This window comes from Monodon monoceros, unplaced genomic scaffold (genome assembly GCF_005190385.1).
Source record: "Monodon monoceros isolate NGI ecotype Baffin Bay Population unplaced genomic scaffold, NGI_Narwhal_1 Super_Scaffold_22, whole genome shotgun sequence".
Lineage (NCBI taxonomy): Eukaryota > Metazoa > Chordata > Mammalia > Artiodactyla > Monodontidae > Monodon > Monodon monoceros.
The window spans coordinates 71,782,876-71,803,646 of NW_021703779.1; the positions used below are offsets into that span (position 1 = coordinate 71,782,876).

General features: G+C 34.6%; 1 protein-coding gene across 2 annotated transcripts in view; it reads left to right on the forward strand.

The window, feature by feature from the left end:
* Nucleotides 1-20,771, forward strand: part of APOOL (apolipoprotein O like) — a 126,502-nt gene that overhangs the window by 35,408 nt on the left and 70,323 nt on the right. Inside the window, exons 1-2 of one of the 2 annotated variants that reach the window (XM_029241319.1) lie at nucleotides 4,645-4,778; nucleotides 7,087-7,191. In XM_029241319.1, coding sequence (XP_029097152.1) covers nucleotides 4,668-4,778; nucleotides 7,087-7,191 — 216 coding nt within the window. In that variant the 5' untranslated portion in view covers nucleotides 4,645-4,667. Of the gene's footprint in view, nucleotides 1-4,644; nucleotides 4,779-7,086; nucleotides 7,192-20,771 lie in introns of those variants that run through there. The other variant, XM_029241320.1, reaches the window with a different exon arrangement.

Here is a 20,771-nt window from a genome sequence, read left to right on the forward strand (position 1 = left end):
CTCATTTTCCTATTTTCCTTTTACTTTCTTGAAAATGTAATGCCATTATATTCTTCTACAGTGGCATAAACAGTGTCCAGTTCTTTCTTCTGCTGTTTTCAGGTTAGCATATATGCCCTGAATGGATGGATATAGAGTTAAAACTGGTATGTTTGAAAGCAAAAATCATATAAATCATTTTCTTTTCTTATTGAATAAATTTGACATGTAATGTTGTGTAAGTTTAAGGTGTACAGAGTGTTACTTTTATACATTTATATGTTATAATATGACTGCTGTTATAATAATATTTATCAAATTACATAATTACAGTACAATATTGTCTTTATTGTGCATTAGATCTCTGTGGCTTATTTACTACTTATAAGTTTGTACCCTTAAAACCAATCAAGCTTATTCCCCTCCCCCACTTCCCTTAGTAACCATCATTTTACTCTCTGGTTTTTACAGGTTTGACTTTTTTAGATTTCACATATAAATGACATCATCCAGTACTTTTGCTTCTCTGACTTACCTGGCTTAGTATAATGTGCTCAAAGTCCATCCATGTTGTTGCGAATGGTATGATATCCTCCTTTCTCATGGATGAATAATATTCCATTTGGTACGTGTACCACATCTTTTTTATCCATTCATCCATTGGTGGGTTTTTGGGTTGTTTCCGTATCTTGGCTGTTGTGAGTAATGCTGTGATAAACATAAGAGTGTATATATCTCATCAAAATCTTTTTTAATTAATTAATTAATTTTTAAAATTTTTGGCTGCATTGGGTCTTCATTGCGGCATGCAGGATCTTCTTTGAGGCATGGGAGATCTTTGTTGTGGCATGTGGGCTTCTCTCTAGTTGTGGCGTGCAGGTTTTCTCTCTCTAGTTGTGGCACGTGGGCTCTGTAGTTTGCAGCATGTGGGCTGTCTAGTTGAGGTCCGCAAGTTCAGTAGTTGTGGCCTGCAGGCTTAGTTGCCCTGCGGCATGTGGGATCTTAGTTCCCTGACCAGGGATTGAACCTGTGTCCCCTGCATTGGAAGGCAGATTCTTTACCACTGGACCACCAGGGAAGTCCCCTCATCAAAATCTTAATCTCTTTTTTTTGATAGTATCATAAGAAAATCCTAAAGGTTGGAGCTCTAAGGCAGTGCTGTCCAATAAAACTTTCTTCAGTGGTGAAAATGTTCTATTTCTGTGCTGTCCAGTATGGTACCCACTGGAGTCACATGTATCTACTGAGGCCTTGAAATGTGGCTAAGGGAATGAAGTGGCCTTAATTTTCCAGCTCTCATACTGTGAACAAGTGTCCCTTTTGTGGTAAATAGTGCTAAGTGTTTTCACTTTTTTTTTTTGGAAAAACTGAATTTTTAGTTTTTAAATTTTCATTAATTGAAACATAAACTTAAATAACACATGTGGATATTGTCTACCTTATTAGATAGTGCAATTCTAAGGCCCTAAGAGATTATCTGCTCAAGGTCTTTCATTTTACAAATAAAGATGCTTTGGCCCAGAGAGATGACAATGACTAACTAGAGATTACACAGTTGTTCAAGAACAGAGCTGGGACTAAACAGAAGTGTCTTGATGGCCAAGTCAGTGGTATTACTAGATCACTTTGAAATTTTAAGTTGCTAATCAAATTGGAATTATTACTTTTATTCCATTTATTGTGTTTAGTAATAATTACCCATTTTTCCTATCCTTTCTACTGCTTCCTCTCCTTCACACACACTTACATTATCTACATTTTTAAAAAATGGTGTCTTTTTCAGCTCGGTGCTTTGTGACCACCTGGAGGGGTGGGATAGGGAGGGTGCGAGGGAGAGAGATGCAAGAGGGAAGAGATATGGGGACATATGTATATGTATTACTGATTCACTTTGTTATAAAGCAGAAACTAACACACCATTGTAAAGCAATTATACTCCAATAAAGATGTTAAGAAAAAAAAATGCTGTCTTTAGGAAGAAGTTTTTATTTTTTATTTTTTTAGGAAGAAGGTTTTAAATTCATTTATTTAAGTAAGAGGTAATTTTTAGTTGTGTATGTTTTTAAATGACTTTTAAATTCTTGAAATTCCCTCTGTGGTCTTCGCATTTAAGATGTTCGGTGTGAGTAAAAGTGTGATTCTGATTATATAATCTAGAGTATTATTTCAATATAAGGTAATTATTTGTTGGTGACTTTCCTTCTGGTTTTTAGAGAAACAAAATGGCAATATCTTATCTGTAGTAAATTATATACTTGGAAATTATCACTGAACTTTAGAATCATGCATTGTCAAAATTAGAAGGAAGTGTAGACATTTTGTAGTGCAGCTTCCTTTCACAAATGGGCAATCTGACACACAGTGAGGGGGAATTAACTTGTAAAAGGTGACATAGTGAATTATTAGCAGAGCACAGACTAGAACACAGCTTTTCCAATTCACAGCCTGGTGTTCTTTCCACTGTATCACTACTTCCTCTCAGATCTTCACAAGTAAACAACTCAAAAGGCACTACAGCATACAAAGTTCTGTTAAGCTGCTGATGGCTGTACTGAACTTTGATGACTAATGTCAACTTGTCACAACTCATTGGGTGCTGGAAATAGACTCACCAAGTTCTTGAGCCAAATATTTTAAAGCAGTTTACACTTGCAATATTGCAAGCACAATTGAATTTTCTTACAAATCTCAACTCGAAGGTCTATCTGGCTGTTTGCGTGGGGTACTTTGTTGCATAGCTATGTTCCAGTACACCATGGTGTCTTTTAATGTATTTCTCCGTCTTCTATATTTCCTGTATCATGATAATATAATCAACTGATAAATCTTATTCCAATTCAGAACTACAGGATCTTGCTTTAACTTCATTAATCTTACATCTTTCTCCCACACTGAAAATCCCAATCTTTAAAATGCCAGCATATTTAAATGTCTCCTTGTATAACATACACAGAGCAGGTTCATAATAAAATATCAAAACTGCCACTAACAATATGATTATTAAGTTTTAAGGTTTGTTTGTTTGTTTGTTGATGTTCTCTTTGTCCTTTGGATATAGCCCAATTACTGGTTGTAAGTTCATTTTGAATTGTTCCTGTCTGTGTGATCATTGCCTCAACATTGTTTCTTTCATTTTCCTTTTAGTTTTTAGGGCTTACCTTTCTAAATTTCAGTTTTGTTTTATACTTATCACAGGACTCTTGATTTAATAAAATAGCATTTACTACATGATAATATATCTCTAAAGCAGAATTAATGATTAGGACTGATTTTAGATTAGCCTATAATAATTATATGCTCTTTCTTACAAAATAAGTAACAAAAATTCTTATAGAAGAGAACTTTAAATTTCAATTCTGTTAGTAAAGAAGAGAAAACAGATATGTTTGTACTCCCAAGTAAAGTTGGACCAGTTAATTCTGTGCCTTATTTTTCCGGCTCTCATACTGTGAACAAGTGTCCCTTTTGTGGTAAATAGTGCTAAGTGTTTTCACTTTTTTTTTTTTTTGAAATGCTGCTATTTGAAATGTCTCCATGCATAGTGCAGAAGTGCTATCTAGTGTTCTTAAGTGCAAGAAAGCTGTGATATGCCTTAGGGAGAAAATATGTATGTTGGATAAACTTCATCGTGGCATGAGTTATAGTGCTGTTGGCTGTGAGTTCAATGTTACTGAATCAACAATATATAGTAAACAAGGTGTCTTTAAACAGAAACACATATAAAACAAGGTTATGTATTGATCAGTTGATGAAAATGTAACCAGAGGTTCACAAGAAATTAACCCTGTATTTTCCCTAGGAGTAGTGTTCATTATTCCCTAAATCAGTGTTCATGGCTACTTTATGGAATATAACTACTGCAAATAATGCGAATCAACTATATTTTGATTACAGAAGTAATTGGAAGGGTTGAGTCTCATGGGGGAGTTAACTGATGCTCATCTTCAGTCTTGCTATTTGTAAATCTCTATATGATACAATTCTGTTCTAGGGCCTGTTTGTTATCTTTAATAGGAAGATAATTGATTTTAAACAAGACACATAATTTTGAATTGACAAGTCATTATTTTGAAGTTACAAATAATTTTAACTCAAGGTCTTACCTTGTGAAAACTAGGATTGCCTCTGCCCAATTTTAATACTATTTAACTAACAGCCTTATGAGCCTGTAAATTTTATAATACCCCCTGATGTTCTTTAAATACCTTATTTTATTTTCTAAATTAGGCATTGGCAATTGTTTTTTCTATAAAGGGGCAGATAGTAAATATGTTAGACTTGTAGGACGCAAAAGGTCACATATTCTTCTTTGTTTTCTGTTTATTTTGTTTTTATAAATTTTTAAATATGTTTTTTAAAAAAGCATTTTTAGCTCAGAGTCCAGACCAGATTTAGCCCAGATCTGTAGTTTACCAATCCATATTCTAATTTTTTCAGTGTGGTATATAATCAGCTGTCTCTCTGGATAGTGATGCCTTTTTCATCAGTATAACCTGTGTTTTGAAAAGGCCTGAGTGTGCCAATCTGCCTCTTTTCTTTTCTTTTCTCTTCTTTTTTTGCAGTATGCGGGCCTCTCACTGTTCTGGCCTCTCCCATTGCAGAGCACAGGCTCCGGATGCGCAGGCTCAGCGGTCATGGCTCATGGGCCTAGCCGCTCCGCGGCATGTGGGATCTTCCCGGACCGGGGCATGAACCCGTGTCCCCTGGCATCGGCAGGTGGACTCTCAACCACTGCACCACCAGGGGAGCCCTGCCTCTTTTCTTTTGATCAAAGTCTTGGCCTTTTTTGTTTAGAGGCAGTAAGTATGCTATGTTTTTTATTGTTATTATGGCCCTCAGTAGAGCCTGATTAACATCAAATACATGTGACAAGAAAAATGGGGAGTAAGCACCACCACTTAACATCTTTATTCAGCAATCAGAAAGAATGGGGAGCTAGAATTAATTGCCCATTTACCAAGTGCAAGCCATTTTTATGTAATTCTTTAATCCTCAAGATAATCATAAAAAGGAAGGCATTCCCATTTCTTTTCAGATATATAACCTGAGACTCTTAAGATAGCTCTGTCCAATAGAAATTTCTTCAGTGATGGAAATATTGTATATCTGTGCCCTACATTATGCTGTTGAGCACTTGAAATGGGGCTAATGTGACTAAGGAACTAAATTTTAAATTTTATTTATTTTTAATAAATTTAAATTTAAATATCCATATGCATCTAGTAATTACCATATTGGGCAGCATAATTCTTAAGAGCTTAAGTAACTTGCCCAGATTTAGATAGTAAGTTCCACAACTTGAGTTCAGAACAAGGTCTGTGCAACTCCTAAGCTTATGTTTTTACCATTATGCCACACTGCCTTATTAATAAAAGTCAAGGTGGATGGACCCTGCCCTAAAGAGTAGAAAATGTAGCAAAGATACTTAAGCATTTTTCAAGGTATACTGTATTAACTTTTTAAGCCACTAGTTCAATTAGTCAGTCCACACTCTGGAGCAGTCGATCATAATTATTAAGTAATACCTATGAATTTATTTTATAGTCTACATGCTATTACTTTTCCATTATGTGAAATAAAATAACTATACTAAGAACATAAGGTATTGAAATTTTTTCAGATATTAGCATACTTCAAATGTTCTATCTAGGGAGTAAGGTCTAATCCGGTATTTTTAAAATAGGTTTTAAATATTGTAAGAATTGACATGCTTCAAATAATCACTTCAGAGCTTTATTGAAAATTTTTTTCAGGTACACGGGAGAACATCCATTGCTGGCATCCATTTTAATATGTTTTTTATTGATACCCAACATTAGATACTGAGTGGAAATCTTATTTCATTAGTGAATACCAACTGTGTGTAAGAAATCAGAAGTGATGCCTTTTGGAAGGCAGGCCTAGATAAATTGTTCTGTGATGCTGACTTATGTACTAGAGGGAGGCTTGAAGGGGGAAAAACAGTGAACACAATTTCTTTTATTAGTGTTGAGTCTTCCTTTTACCCTATATTTCTGGAGTCTCAATCTAAATCAGAATCATGCCTAGTTTAAACAGGAAATTGCTTAACTAGTGCCTGCAGCTTCCCGTATTCTGTCCAGAAAATATTGAAAAATATGTCAGAAATGAAGTGCAGACACGATCACTGTTATTCAATAAGATTTGGAATCCTTTGGCCAGTGTTTCTTCCAGTTCTTGAACAATTCCACTTATGTGTAAGCCAGAGAGACCTCTTCCCTCTGGATGTCTTTGGTCAATTTCAGCAGGCCTCCTTCTGAGTCTAAAGAATCAAGCTCTTAAAATAGTCATTCCCTGGAAAGCTTTTCATTTGGCCTTGTTGAATGAATAATCTTTAGGAATTATTCTGTACCTGGATAAACACTGGAACACTTTGTTCTTAGAGCCAGTAATTTTCCTGCATTCTTAATTCAAATCAAGTTATATTTAAAACTAAGGTCACTTTTGGCTTTAGATCAAGCATGAAATAGGTAAAAAGGAATATGTTAGTTAGGGGCATAAGATTTGTAATGGTAGGTTGTTATTTTTTATAAATAATGTAATTATAAATTTTATTTCAAGATACAACCTGAATCACCCAGTACTCCAGATCACCCTTATCCTTTACTTTTTCCATAGCATTTATCGATTTTAGTATACCATATAATATATGTATTGTGTTTATCTCCTGCCTCTTCTCCACTAGAATGTCAGCTCCATGAGAGCAAGGATCTTTGTTTTGTTCCCTGATGGGTCTGGCATATAGTAATTGCTCAATAAATATTTGTGGACTGAGTGAATATCATAATCTATCTCTCACTTCATCCCTCAAAGCTTATATTCACTTCTAACTAGTAATTATTATATTGCTATATTCCATATGAAGTAGATAGTTAACAAATTGGTAAAAATAAGACTCTACCATGAGAAAAGAATTTTAGGAATTATATCCTAAAAATGTATGAATAATTTGGAGTGCTTGAGTTTTTAATAAATTTAATAAATTTAAATGAAACCAATAGTGTTCCTCAGATGCCCCCCAAACTTTATCAGGAAATAGAGGGTGGGAAGCTTTCAATTAAAAATACCTTTTTGATATATCTTTCTCAGATGGGAAAGCTGACAACCATGCCAGCAGCTCTAATATGTGCATCTATAAGTGTGCATGCGGCCAAAGAAGAGGAGTCCAGAAAGCATCTAGTGAAACCAGAGCAGGTAACTTGCCTACAAAAGTTTGAATTTTGTATAACAGAAATATGATGTAAAAGCTGTGAGGTTGGTTTGTTTGTTAGCTCTGTTCATCAAAAACGTCTTTGAAGTATTTGTTAGGCTCGTTTTTTAAGTTGTGAGAAATAGTTACAAGGTGTCTCAAAGTAAACACTATTATATTTAACCCAAACATCTAAAATCCTAACTCCAATGAAAAACAATTGGTGATTTTTCTTAACGAATAATCAATGAGTAGTACAGGGTTTTAGTTCTTCTAAGCAGTCTGACTTTTCTTTCTTAAAATGTTTATACAGGTACACCTGATATTTGGAAGCCTGAGTTTAAGAAATTCATTAAGATCTCAGTTTTGAAAGTAATCTTAAATGTTTTCTAGTTCAGTCTTCACTGTGGTACCGTAGTCCCCTCTACAATAGGTACGCTAACTGGCTGTTTTCTTCTACATGAATAAAACTCTGGATAAAGGAACCTAAGGCAGTCCATTCCATTTTCTGGCAGCTCTCATTCAACTTAAGGTCCTTTCTTACGTCAAACACAAACCTGTGTCATAATTATAAGTTCTACCCATTGGCCCCGTATCTCTTGCATTGGTGCCATACAGAACAATTCTCATCTCTCTTCCACAAAACAACTCTTCAGATGTCAGTTACACTTTAAGTAGTTTTGCTTCCTGGATAAGTGTATTAGTAGTTTAACTATTCCTCATATGTCATAGCTTTGAGTTCCTTCACTTTCATGATCATTCTCTGCCAAACATGTTCAGGATGGTTAGTGTTTTCTTCGGGTGTAAGTATTTTGACTACCGCAGGATAGAGTCAGACTGACTTCTCTTGTTCTACATAATATATTTCTGTTAAAGCTGCCTAAGATCACATTTGTTTTTATATTTATTTTTGTTTTGAGTCATCACAATCAACCTTGCTTATAATCAGCCTTTGACCATGATATAGTGATTGTGCAGTTCTCTAAAATTCATTAAACTTTTTTACATGGGCCACTGGTAAGCTATGTCTTTTCTCAGTCTGTACTTAAGCATATAGACTTTTTGGACTTAGTTACAGGCACATTTATGTCTTTTTAACTTTTATCTTGTTGATCTAATCTATCATGCCAGCCTATTGGTATCTCATTGTAGTAACTGATTCTATTCACCATTGTACTTTTCATCTTTTCTAGCCTCAAGCTATTCTTGAATTTATCTACATGCTTAGAAATATAAACTCGAGTCAAACAGGCCTGAAACTGAATCCTGACCCCACCACTGAGTAGTTGGATGGCATTGGACAGAATTCTTAACAGTGGCATAAATATTCTGTGTATGAATATACCATTTTCAAATGTATAATTTTCATAAATTTTTGGAAATTTAACATATTTCCAATTATTTTGCTAATGTAATCAATGCTTTGTCGAAACACCTTGTACATAAATCTTTATGTACATCTATAACTGTTTCCTTAGAATAAATTTCTAGAAATGGAATTGTAAGTCAGAAGGCATGAAAAATATCAATGTATTGCCAAACTGACATACATAAAGGTGGTATTTATTCATTTATTAAACAAAAAAATATTTCCTGAGCTTCTCTTATATGTGTTTGAGTCATATATGAAGCACTGGGTAAAGTTTTATTAATTTTCATTAGCAGTCTAGAATAGATTTGCTCTCCTATATACTTGCTGACTCTCAGTACTTTTTCTCCTTTTTATTAATCTTAGAGAGATGATGTTTTTAAGCCTACCTTGACACTCCTATGTTTGGAAAGCTCAAAATCTAGATTGGATAATAAGTAACTAGCATTTGTCCCTAATAGCTGAATTTACATATTTCTGAATTTTAAAATAAATTTTTGCTCTTTACTATATTATGGAATAAACAGGATTTCTTGGTATTTATTGTATTCCCCAGTACATTTTAAATAGAATTCAATTGAATTACTTATTAAATAAAGTTGCCAGCTGAGTGCTAGGGACTATTCATATAATCAGGATTCAATCCTTGAGAAACTTAGAATTGCTGAAGGAATGAAAATGTGATTTGCATGAACTATTCCCCGGCACTTTTATTGTGTAAAGTGAGTTATGCCTTTGTTTAAATCTATTTACAATAAATCTGTACTAAGCCAGAATGCTTTATGAATGAGGTGTTCTGGTTAATTGACTCTTCTGGTAAACTTGTGGCTAATGAGAAGATCCTTTTTCAGTTCAACTCTCTTGTTAAACATCTTTTTCAACTGTATCAATATACTCCTGCCTTATTAATTATGATGTCATGAATGTAATTAAATCTCTCTATTAGAAAACTCTGCAGAGCTGTGGGGTGACCCTTTTCTTAAACCATAAAATTCTCAGTATTCAGACTGTAAAATGACTGGAGGTTGGGCTGTGTGTATACAGTCAGCCATAGACATTACCAGATGTTTCTTTTTAAAGTATTTCTATAATGTGAGTTTGACTTATTTGCTTATCATTTGCTTGTTTTCGGCAAAAAATAACAGAGAAAAATATTGATTTGAGAGTTCTAGTTACTTTCGTTCAATTTAATTTAAATGTTGTTTTATAGTTTACTAAATCTAATCTTAATTTCTAATTGAATACAAACAAGTTGTATTTATACAATACAATAAATGGCTTTTAAGCCAGGGCCTCCAATCCAGGATGAGCATATTCATTTAAAGTGTACAGCTTGATGTTTTGACATATGTATACATTGTGAAATGATCACCACAATGAAGCTAATTAACAAAAATGTCACCTCATATAATTACCATTTTATTGTGTATGTGTGTGTATGTGGTGAGAACACTTAAGATCCACCCTCTTAGCAAATTTTAAGTATACAATACAACATTATTAACCATAGTCACCATGATATGTATTAGATCTCTGGAACTTACTCTTCTTGCATAACTGAAGCTTTGTACTCTTTGGCCAACACCTCCCCATTTTCCCCTCTACCTTACCCCACACCGGTAACCAGTATTCTTCTCTCTGCTTTTGAGTCTATTTTAGATTATACATATAAGTGAGATCGTACAGTATTTCTCTTCTGAGTCTGCCTTATTTCACTTAGTATAATGTCCTCCAGGTTCAGCCTTGTTGTCAAAAATGGGAGGATATCCTCTTTATTCCATTGTATGTATGTGTATGCATGTGTGTGTATACACACACATGCACACATATATGTATATACACTTTTAAACCATGAAATTTGCAGTCTTCAGTATTAACACGCACACACACATATACACACATACATACACACATGATATTTTCTTTATCCATTCATCTGTTGATGGACATTTAGGTTGTTTCCATATCTTGGCTATTTGAATAATGCTGCAATGAGCATGGGAGGTGCAAGTATCTCTTCAACATCCAGATTTCATTTTCTTTGGATATAGTCCCAGAAGTGGGATTACTGGATCATATGGTAGTTCTATTTTTGAGTTTTTGAGGAACCTCCATACTGTTTTCCATAATAGCTATACCAATTTACATTCCTACCAACAGTGTTTAAGGGTTCTCTTTTCTCCACATCCTTGCCAACACTTGTTATCTCGTGACTTTTTGCCATCCAACAGTTGTGAGGTGATATATCATTGTGGTTTTGATTTGCACTTCCCTGATGATTAGTGATGCTGAGCAACTTTTCATATACGTGTTGGCCATTTTTATGTCTTCTTTTGAGAAATGTCTATTACTGTTCTTTGCCCATTTTTTAGTCAGTTATTTTTTTGCTGTTGAGTTGTATGAGTTCCTTATATGTTTTGGATGTTAACCCTTATCAGATACATGGTTTGCAAATATTTTCTACCATTCTATAGGTTGCCTCTGTTAATTGTTTCCTTTGCTGTACAGAAGCTTTTTAGTTTGATGTTGTCCCCCTTGTTTATTTTTGCTTTTGTTGTCTGTGCTTTTGGGGTCATTGCTAAGACCAATGTCAAGAAGTTTTTACACTGTGCTTTCTTTTAGTAGTTTTACATTTCAGTTTTTACATTTAAGTCTTTAATCTATATTGAGTTGATATTTTATATGGTGTGAGATGGGAAATTAGGATCCAATTTCATTCTTCTGCATCTAGATACCCAGTTCTCCCAGCACCATTTATTGAAATGACTATCCTTTCCCTACTGTGTTTTTGGCACCCTTGTCAAAGATCAGTTGGCCATAAACGCATGGGTTTATTTCTCTGTAATCTGTTCTGTTACATTGGTCTATGTGTGTTTTTATGCCAATACAATACTGTTTGGATTACTGTAACTTTGTAATATATTTTTAAATCAGGATGTGTGATACCTCCAGCTTTGTTCTTGCTCAAGACTTGCTTTGGCTATTCAGGGTCTTTTTTGTTTCCATATAAAATTTAGGGTTTTTCTTCTTTTTCTGTAAAGAATGCTATTGGGATTTTAATAGGAATTGCATTTAATGTGTAGATCACTTTGGGTAGCATGGACATTTTAATAATATTAATTCTTCCAATCCATGAACATGGGGTGTCTTTCCTTTTTTTTTTTTTTGCGGTACACGGACCTCTCACTGTTGTGGCCTCTCCCGTTGTGGAGCACAGGCTGCAGATGCGCAGGCTCAGCGGCCATGGCTCACGGGCCCAGCCGCTCCGCGGCATGTGGGATCTTCCCGGACCAGGGCACAAACCCGTGTCGCCTGCATTGGCAGGCGGACTCTCAACCACTGCGCCACCAAGGAAGCCCATTTTTGTGTCTTTAATTTCCTTCATCAGTTTTTTTATAATTTTCAGTGTACAAGTCTTTCACCTCTGGTTGAGTTTATTCTTAACTGTTTCATTCTTTGTATTGCTATTGGAAATGGAATTGTTTTCTTAATTTTTTTCGGATAGTTCATTGTTAGTGTATAGAAACACAACTGATATTTTGTATGTCGATTTTATATCTTGCAGCTTTAATGAATTGGTTTATTAATTCTAATAGTTTGTGGTTGTCGTTAGAGTTTTCTACATATATGATTGTGTCTTCTGCAGATATTTAACTTCTTCCTTTCTGATTTGAATTCCTTATATTTCTTTTTCTTGTCTAGTTGCTCTGGCTAGGACTTCCAATACTATGTTAAATGGAAGTTTCAGATGTGGACACCCTTGACTTGTACTGGATTTAGAGAATAAGTTTTCAGTTTTTCCCAATTGATTTTGATGTTAGCTGTGGGCTTTTCATATATGATGTTTATTGAATTAAGTTCTTTCTATACCTATTTTGTTGAGAGCTTTTTCTCATGAATGGATTTTGAATTTTGTAAAATGCTTTTTCTGTATCTACTGAGGTGATCACAAATGTGGTTTTCATCTTTTATTCTGTTAATGTGGTGTGTCACATTGATACACATATGGTGAATCCTCCTTGCATCTGAGGGTTACAGTCCACTTGTTCCTGTTGTGTAATCCTGTTAATATGCTGTTGAATTTAGTTTGCTATTACTTTATTGAGGATTTTTGCATCTGTGTTTGTTAGGGATATTGACTTGTAGTTTTCTTTTCCTGTAGTGCCTTTGTCTGGCTTTAATATCAGAGTGATACCATCAAATGAATTTGGAAGTGTTCCCTCTTCTATTTTTTGGGAGAGTTTAAGAAGAACTGGTATTCTTCGAATACCATTCTTCACCCATGAAGCCATCTGACCTTGGGTTCTTCTTTGTTGAGGGATTTTTGATTATTGATTCAATCTCCTTATTGGTTATTGGTCTGTTCAGGCTTTCTATTTCTTCTTGATTCAGTCTTGGTAAGTTGTTAGTTTCTAGGAAGTTATCAATTTCTTCTGAGTTATCAAATTGTTGGCATATACCTATTCATAATAATCCTTTATTATCCTTTTTGTTTCTGAGGCATCCACTGTAATGTCTTATCTTTCATTTCTAATTTTATTTATTTGAATCTACTCTTTTTTTATTAGTCTAGCTAAGAGTTTGTCAATTTTGTTTACCATTTCAATAAATACTTTTATCATAAACCTTTCAAGTGTGCTTGAATGCCCATATCTAAGAAGGAAAATACAGCACTGGTTCTTAACCATTTTGACCCCTTTGAGAATCTGACAAAAACTTCGGATGCTCTTCCTAGAAAAGTACATATACAAAATTTTGCTTACAGAAGACCACAAATAACAAACCTGTTCTTTAAACTGTTAAGCTAATTTATACTAGGTATAAATGAAGAATCAGTTGGTTTTGATTAGGACAGAAGAGAGAACAAGAACACTTAATGACTCATAAAGTTTGGAATTGAGGAGCATAAAGAATAGAGAGGATGGGGACATAATGGACAAATGTTATCTACTTTAACACCCATGTATCCACATGCATTCTTCCTTGAGGAGTTGGGGGACTTCCTTACTTGCTGTGTGCCTGCTTTTTATGCATGTAGTGCACCTTTAATATAAAATTGCACCTCTGACCTTCCTAACTATACATAGTTGCCAATGTGGTGAATTTAAATTTCAAGTATTAGTCTGGAAAGATAAACACTTTAATCCTGGTACAGGTAGCAAAGGCTCATTTATCTAATGGTAAAAACAAGACTTTTGTGACCCATTACTGTTAAAGTTTTACAAAACCTACACTGTTTCATGTTTGTTGCTGATAGAAGATCAAATCTGAAGCTATTAATAATCTAGTTCCCTTGCTGTTGATTTGTAAACTTGATTCTCCCCAAATATGTCTTTACCAAACCTTATAGAAAGGTGCTATACCCTGAACATAAAGTAAAAAATAAGTATTTTTGAAGGAAATAAGTCCTTACCTCATTAAATTTTTCATAATTCTTTTATGTTTTATATTTGTATTTATTAAATATGGATTAGAACCAAAAGACTGTTTAATCAGTTTATGAAAGGTATAAAAATAATAACATGATGAACAACCATATACCTACCTACTACCCAGTTTAAAGGTAAAACAAAATAAAATCCCGATTCTCATCCCATTCCCTATCCATTCAGAGATAACCACTACCCTACCCTGAATTTTGATTATTGTTCCCTTTCTTAATTTTTTAACTTCACCTTATATGTCTGTATTACTAAACAATGTTTTTGAGCTATATATTGATAGAAATATATTACATATAATTTTCTACATTTTACCTTTTTTGCTCTACAAATACTTTTTTATGCTCAAATTCCTGAAATCCATCCAGATTTTTCCATGTACCTGTAATTTATATATTTTCCCCTAATTTATAGTATTTCATTTCGTGGATATATCCCAGTTTAATTATCCATTTTACTGCTGACAGACATTTGAGGTGTTTCCAGATTTTTGCAATTAAAATGTTGCTGTGAACATTATTGTACATATTTCTAGGTACACAATTACAATCGTTTCTCTAAATATACCTAGGAGTGGAACTACTGAGTCATACAATATGTATCATTTTCAAATTTGCTATAGTATGCCAAATTGTTTTTCAAAGTATATGTACCAATTTACATTCCCATAAGCAGTATATAGATGTTGAGGTTGCTCCACATTCATGCCAACACTTGATATTGTCAGACTTTAGTTTGCCAAACAGTTGGAGTTGAAATGCTATCTCACTGTGGTTTTCATTTGCATTTCCATGTTATTAATGAAGTTGAACATCATTTTATATATTAGTCATTTTAGTGGTTATGTACAGGTATGGCACTGTACATTTAACTTGCATTTTTCTAATGACTAATTATGTTGAGCATCTTTGCATGTGTTTATTTGCCATTCTTCTTTGGTGCAGAGTCTGTTAAAACGTTTGGCCCATTTTTATTAGGTTGTTTGTTTTGTTATTATTGAGCTTTGAAAGTTTTTTATATATTTCTGGATTTTCATCCCTATATCAGGTATATAGGTATGTGTTTTGCAAATATTTTCTCCCAAACTGTGGCTTATCTCTTCCTTCTGTATTACTTTTTCATTGTCTCTGTTACAAACTACCATGAAATTAGTGATTTTAAACAGCAAAATTTTATTATAGTTTCTGTTAAGTTAGAATTCTAACACATGTACATTGGGCTAAAGTCAAGATGTTGGCAGGGTTGCATTTCTTTCTGAAGGCTGTTGAGAAAATCCATTTCCTTCATTGTATCATCTTGTAGAGACTGGCCCACTTTCCTTGGTTTGTGGTCCAATTCCTCCATTTTCAAAGCCAGGAAAAGTAGTGTAAGTCATTCTCATGTCACATAACTCTGACCATGCTTCTGTAGTCACATCTTCTGTCATTACCATTCCACCTCCCTCTTCTACTTTTAATGTCTTATGATTACTTTGAACCCACCCAGATAATCCAAGAAAATTTTCCTATCTTAAGGTCACCTGATTAATGTTAATTACATATGCAACCTTAACTCCACTTTGCTATTGTAACATAACATATTCATGGCTTCTGTAGATTAAGACATAAATGTCTTTGGGTGGGGAATCGTTCTGCACACATTACCTCCTTTTAAAAGTGTCTTTTGAGGAACAGAAAATTTTAATTTTATAAATTCCAATTTATCCATTTTTGAATTTATGGATTATTATTTTGCTGTCATGTCTAAGACATTTTTGCCTAACAAAAAGTCACAAGCATTTATTCATGTTTTAGTTGTTTTTCTTTTCTTACAATTAGTTGGGTTTTAGTATATTTAGAGTTGTGCAATCATTACTGCTAATTTTTTTTTAATTTTATTGGAGTATGGTTGATTTACCATGTTGTATTACTTTCAAGTGTACAGCAAAGTGAATCAGTTATACATATACACATATCCACTCTTTTTTAGATTCCTTTCCCATATAGGCCATTACAGACAATTGAGTAGAGTTCTCTGTGCTGTACAGTAGGTCCTGATTGGTTACCTATTTTATATACAGTAGTGTGTATATGTCGATCCCAATCTCCCAACTTATCCCTCCCCCACCCCTTGCCTGCTGGTAACCATAAACTTGTTTTCTACATCTGTAACTCTATTTCTGTTTTGTAGATAAGTTCATTTATACCTTTGTTTTAGAGTCCACATATAAATGATATCATATGATACTTGTCTTTCTCTGTCTGACTTACTTCACTCAGTATGACAGTCTCCAGGTCCATCCATGTTGTTGCAAATGTGGTTGCAAATTTCGTTCTTTTTAATGGCTGACTAATATTCCATTGTATATATGTACCACATCTTCTTTATCCATTCCTCTGTTGATGGACATTTAGGTTGCTTCCATGTCCTGGCTATTGTAAATAGTGCTGCAATGAACATTGGGGTGCAGGTATCATTTCAAATTATGTTTTTCTTCAGATATATGCCCAGGAGTGAGGTCGCTGGATCATATGGTAGCTCTATTTTAGTTTTTTAAAGAACCTGCCTACTGTTCCCCAGAGTGGCTATACCAATTTGCATTCCCACGAATAGTGTAGGATGGTTCCCTTTGCTCCACACCCTCTCCAGCATTTATTGTTTGTAGGTTTTTTGATGATGGCCATTCTAACCACTGTGAGGTGATACCTCATTGTAGTTTTGATTTCCATTTCTCTAATAATTAGTGATGTTGAGCACCTTTTCATGTGCTTTTTAGCCATGTGTATGTCTTCTTTGGAAAAATATCTATTTATATCTTCCATCCATTTTTTGATTAGGGTGTTTGTCTTTTTGATATTGAGCTCCATGAACTGTTTGTATATTTCGGAGATTAATCCCTTGTTGGTTGCTTCATTTGCAAATATTTTCTCCCATTCTGAGGGTTGCCTTTTTGTTTTGTTTATGCTTTCCTTTGCTATGCAAAAGCTTTTAAGTTTCATTAGGTCCCATTTGTTTACTTTTGTTTTTATTTTCATTACTCTTAAGAGGTGGAACCAAAATGATACTGCTGCGATTTATGTCAGAGTGTTCTGCCTATATTTTTCTCTAAGAGTTTTATAGTATCTGGCCTTACATTTAGGTCTTTAATACATTTTGAGTTTATTTTTGTGTATGGTATTAGGGAGTGTTCTAATTTCATTTGTTTACATGTAGCTGTCCAGTCTTCCCAGCACCACTTATTGAAGAGGCTGTCTTTCCTCCATTGTGTATTCTTGCCTCCTTTGTCATAGATTAGGTGATGACAGGTGCGTGGGTTTATCTCACAGCTTTCTATCCTGTTCCACTGATCTATACTTCTGTTTTTGTGCCAATACCATACTGTCTTGATTACTGTAGCTTTGTAGTATAGTCCGAAGTCAGGGAGCCTGATTCCTCCAGCTACGTCTGTTTTCCTCAGGATTGCTTTGGCTATTCAGGGTCTTTTGTGTTTCCATACAAATTGTAAAATTTTTTGTTCTAGTTCTGTGAAAAATGCCCTTGGTAATTTGATAGGGATTGCATTGAATCTGTAGATTGCTCTGGGTAGTATAGTCATTTCCCAATATTGATTCTTCCATTCCAGGAACATGGTCTATCTCTCCATCAGTTTGTGTTATCTTTTATTACTTTCATCAGTATCTTATAGTTTTCTAAGTACAGGTCTTTTGCCTCCTTAGGTAGGTTTATTCCTAGGTTTTTGTGTGTGTGTGTGGTATGCGAGCCTCTCACTGTTGTGGCCTCTCCCGTTGCAGAGCACAGGCTCCGGACACACAGGCCCAGTGGCCATGGCTCATGGGCTCAGCTGGTCCACAGCATGTGGGATCCTCCCGGACCGGGGCACGAACCCGTGTCCCCTGCATAGGCAGGCGGACTCTCAACCACTGCGCCACCAGGGAAGCCCATATTCCTAGGTATTTTATTTTTTCTGATGCAGTGGTAAATGGGATTGTTTCCTTAATTTCTCTTTCTGAACTTTCATTGTTAGTGTGTAGGAATGCAAAAGATTTCTGTATATTAATTTTGTATCCTGCAACTTTACCACATTCATTGATGAGCTCTAGTAGTTTTCTGGTAGCATCTTTAGGGTTTTCTATGTATAAAATCCTATCACCTCCAGAGATAGTTTTACTATTGAGTTGATCATATGTTTTTTCTTCTTCAATTTGTTAATAGGGTGCATCACATTGATTGATTTGCATGTGTTGAAGAATCCTTGCATCCCTGGGATAAATCCCACTTGATCATGGTGTATAATCTTTTTAATGTGTGGTTGGATTTGGTTTGGTAGTATTTTCTTGATGATTTTTGCATCTATGTTCATCAGTAATATTGGCCTGTAATTTTCTTTTTTTGTGATACCGTTTTTGGTTTTGGTATCAGGGTGGTGGTGGCCTTGTAGAATGAGCTTGGATATGTTCCTTCCTCTAATTTTTTGGAAGAGTTTCAGAGGAGTAGGTGTTAAGTCTTCTCTAGATGTTTGATAGAATTCACCTGTGAAGCCATCAGTTCCTGGACTTTTGTTTGTTGGAAGATACTTAATCACAGCTTCAATCAGTTTCAGTATTTGTGATTGGTCTTTTCATATTTTCTATTTCTTCCTTGTTCAGTCTTGGAAGGTTGTACCTTTCTAAGAATTTGTCCATTTCTTCTAGGTTGTCCATTTTATTGGCATATAGTTGCTTGTAGTAGTCTCATGGTCCTTTGTGTTTCTGTGCTATCAGTTGTAACTTCTTTTCATTTCTAATTTTATTGATTTGAGTCCTCTCTCATTTTTTCTTGATTAGTCTGGCTAAATGTTTATCAATTTTGTTTATCTCTTCAAAGAACAAGCCTTTAGTTTCATTGATCTTTGTTTTCTTCATCTCTATTTCATTTATTTCTCTTCTGATCTTTATGATTTCTTTCCTTCTACTAACTTCAGGTTTTGTTTCTTCTCTTTTCTTTAGTTGCTTTAGGTATAAGGACAGATTGTTTATTTGAGATTTTTGTTTATCTTGTTTCTTGAGATAAGATTGTATTGCTATAAGCTTCCCTCTTAAAACTGCTTTTGCTGCATCCCATAGGTTTTGGGTCATCATCTTTTCATTGCCATTTTTTTCTAGGTAATTTTTTATTTCCTCTTTGATTTCTTCAGTCATCCATTGGTTATTTAGTAACATATTGTTTAGCCTCCACATGTTTGCGTTTTTTACAGTTTTTCCTGTAATTGATTTCTAATCTCATAGTGTTGTGGTCAGAAAAGATGCTTGATATGATTTCAGTTTTCTTAAATTTACCAAGGCTCGATTTGTGACCCATGATGTGATCTATCCTGGAGAACGTTTCTGTGCGCTTGGGAGGAAAGTGTATTCTGCTGCTTTTGGATGGAATGTCTTATAAATATCAGTTAAGTCTATCTGGTCTAATGTGGCATTTAAGGCTTGTGTTTCCTTATTTATTTTCTGTCTGGATGACCTGTCCATTCATGTAAGTGGGGTGCTAAAGTCCCCCACTATTATTGTTTTACTGTTTATTTCCCCTTTTATGGCTGTTATCCTTTGTCCTATATATTGAGGTGCTCCTATGTTGGGTGCATATATATTTACGATTGTTATATCTTCTTCTTGGATTGATCCCTTGATCATTATGTAGTGTCCTTCCTTGTCCCTTGTAATAGTCTTTATTTTAAAAGTCTGTATTGTCTGATATGAGTATTGCTACCCTAGCTTTCTTTTGATTTCCATTTGCATGGAATATCTTTTTCCATCCCCTCACTTTCAGTCTGTATGTGTCCCTAGATTTGAAGTGGGTGTCTTGTAAACAGCCTATATACGGGTCTTGTTTGTGTATCCATTCAGCCAGTCTGTGTCTTTTGGTTGAAGCTTTTAATCCATTTACATTTAAGGTAATTATCGATATGTATGTTCCTACTGCCATTTTTATAATTGTTTTGGGTTTGTTTTTTTTGGTCTTTTATCTTCCCTTTCTCTTCTCTTGTGGTTTGATGACCATCTTTAGTGTTGTGTTTGGGTTACTTATCTTTTTTGTGTGTATATCTATTGTCATTTTTTGGTTTACATTTCCCATGAGGTTTTGATAAAGCAGCCTATATAGAGAAGGTTGTTTTAAGTTGGTGGTCTCTTAATTTCAAATACAATTCCCATTTCCTGCATTTGTATTCTCTTCTCACAGTTGCTCATTTTGATATCATATTTGTGTAAGGATGATTTCCTGCTTTTACTGTATGTTTGCCTTTACCAGTGAGCTTTCCCGTTTGTAATTTCCCTGTTTCTAGTTGTGGCCTCTTTTTTTTTTTTCCTCTGCCTAGAGAAGTTCCTTTTGCATTTGTTGTATAGCTGGTTTGGTGGTGCTGAACTCTCTTAGCTTTTGCTTGTCTGTAAAGCTTTTGATTTCTCCTTCAAATCTGACCAAGAGCCTTGCTGGGTAGGGTATTCTTGGTTGTAGGTTTTTCCCTTTCATCACTTGAAATATATCCTGCCCCTCTCTTCTGGCCTACAGAGTTTCTGCTGAAAAATCAGCTGATAACCTTATGGGGATTCCCTTGTGTGTTATTTTTTGATTTTTCCTTGCTGCTTTTAATATTTTTTCTTTGTATTTAATTTTTGTTAGTTTGAGTAATATGTGCCTCGTTATGGTCCTCCTTGGGTTTATCCGGTATGGGACTCTGCGCTTCCTGGACTTGGGTGACTATTTCCTTTCTCATGTTAGGGAAGTTTTTGACTATAATCTCTCCAAGTATTTTCTCTGGCCCTTTTCC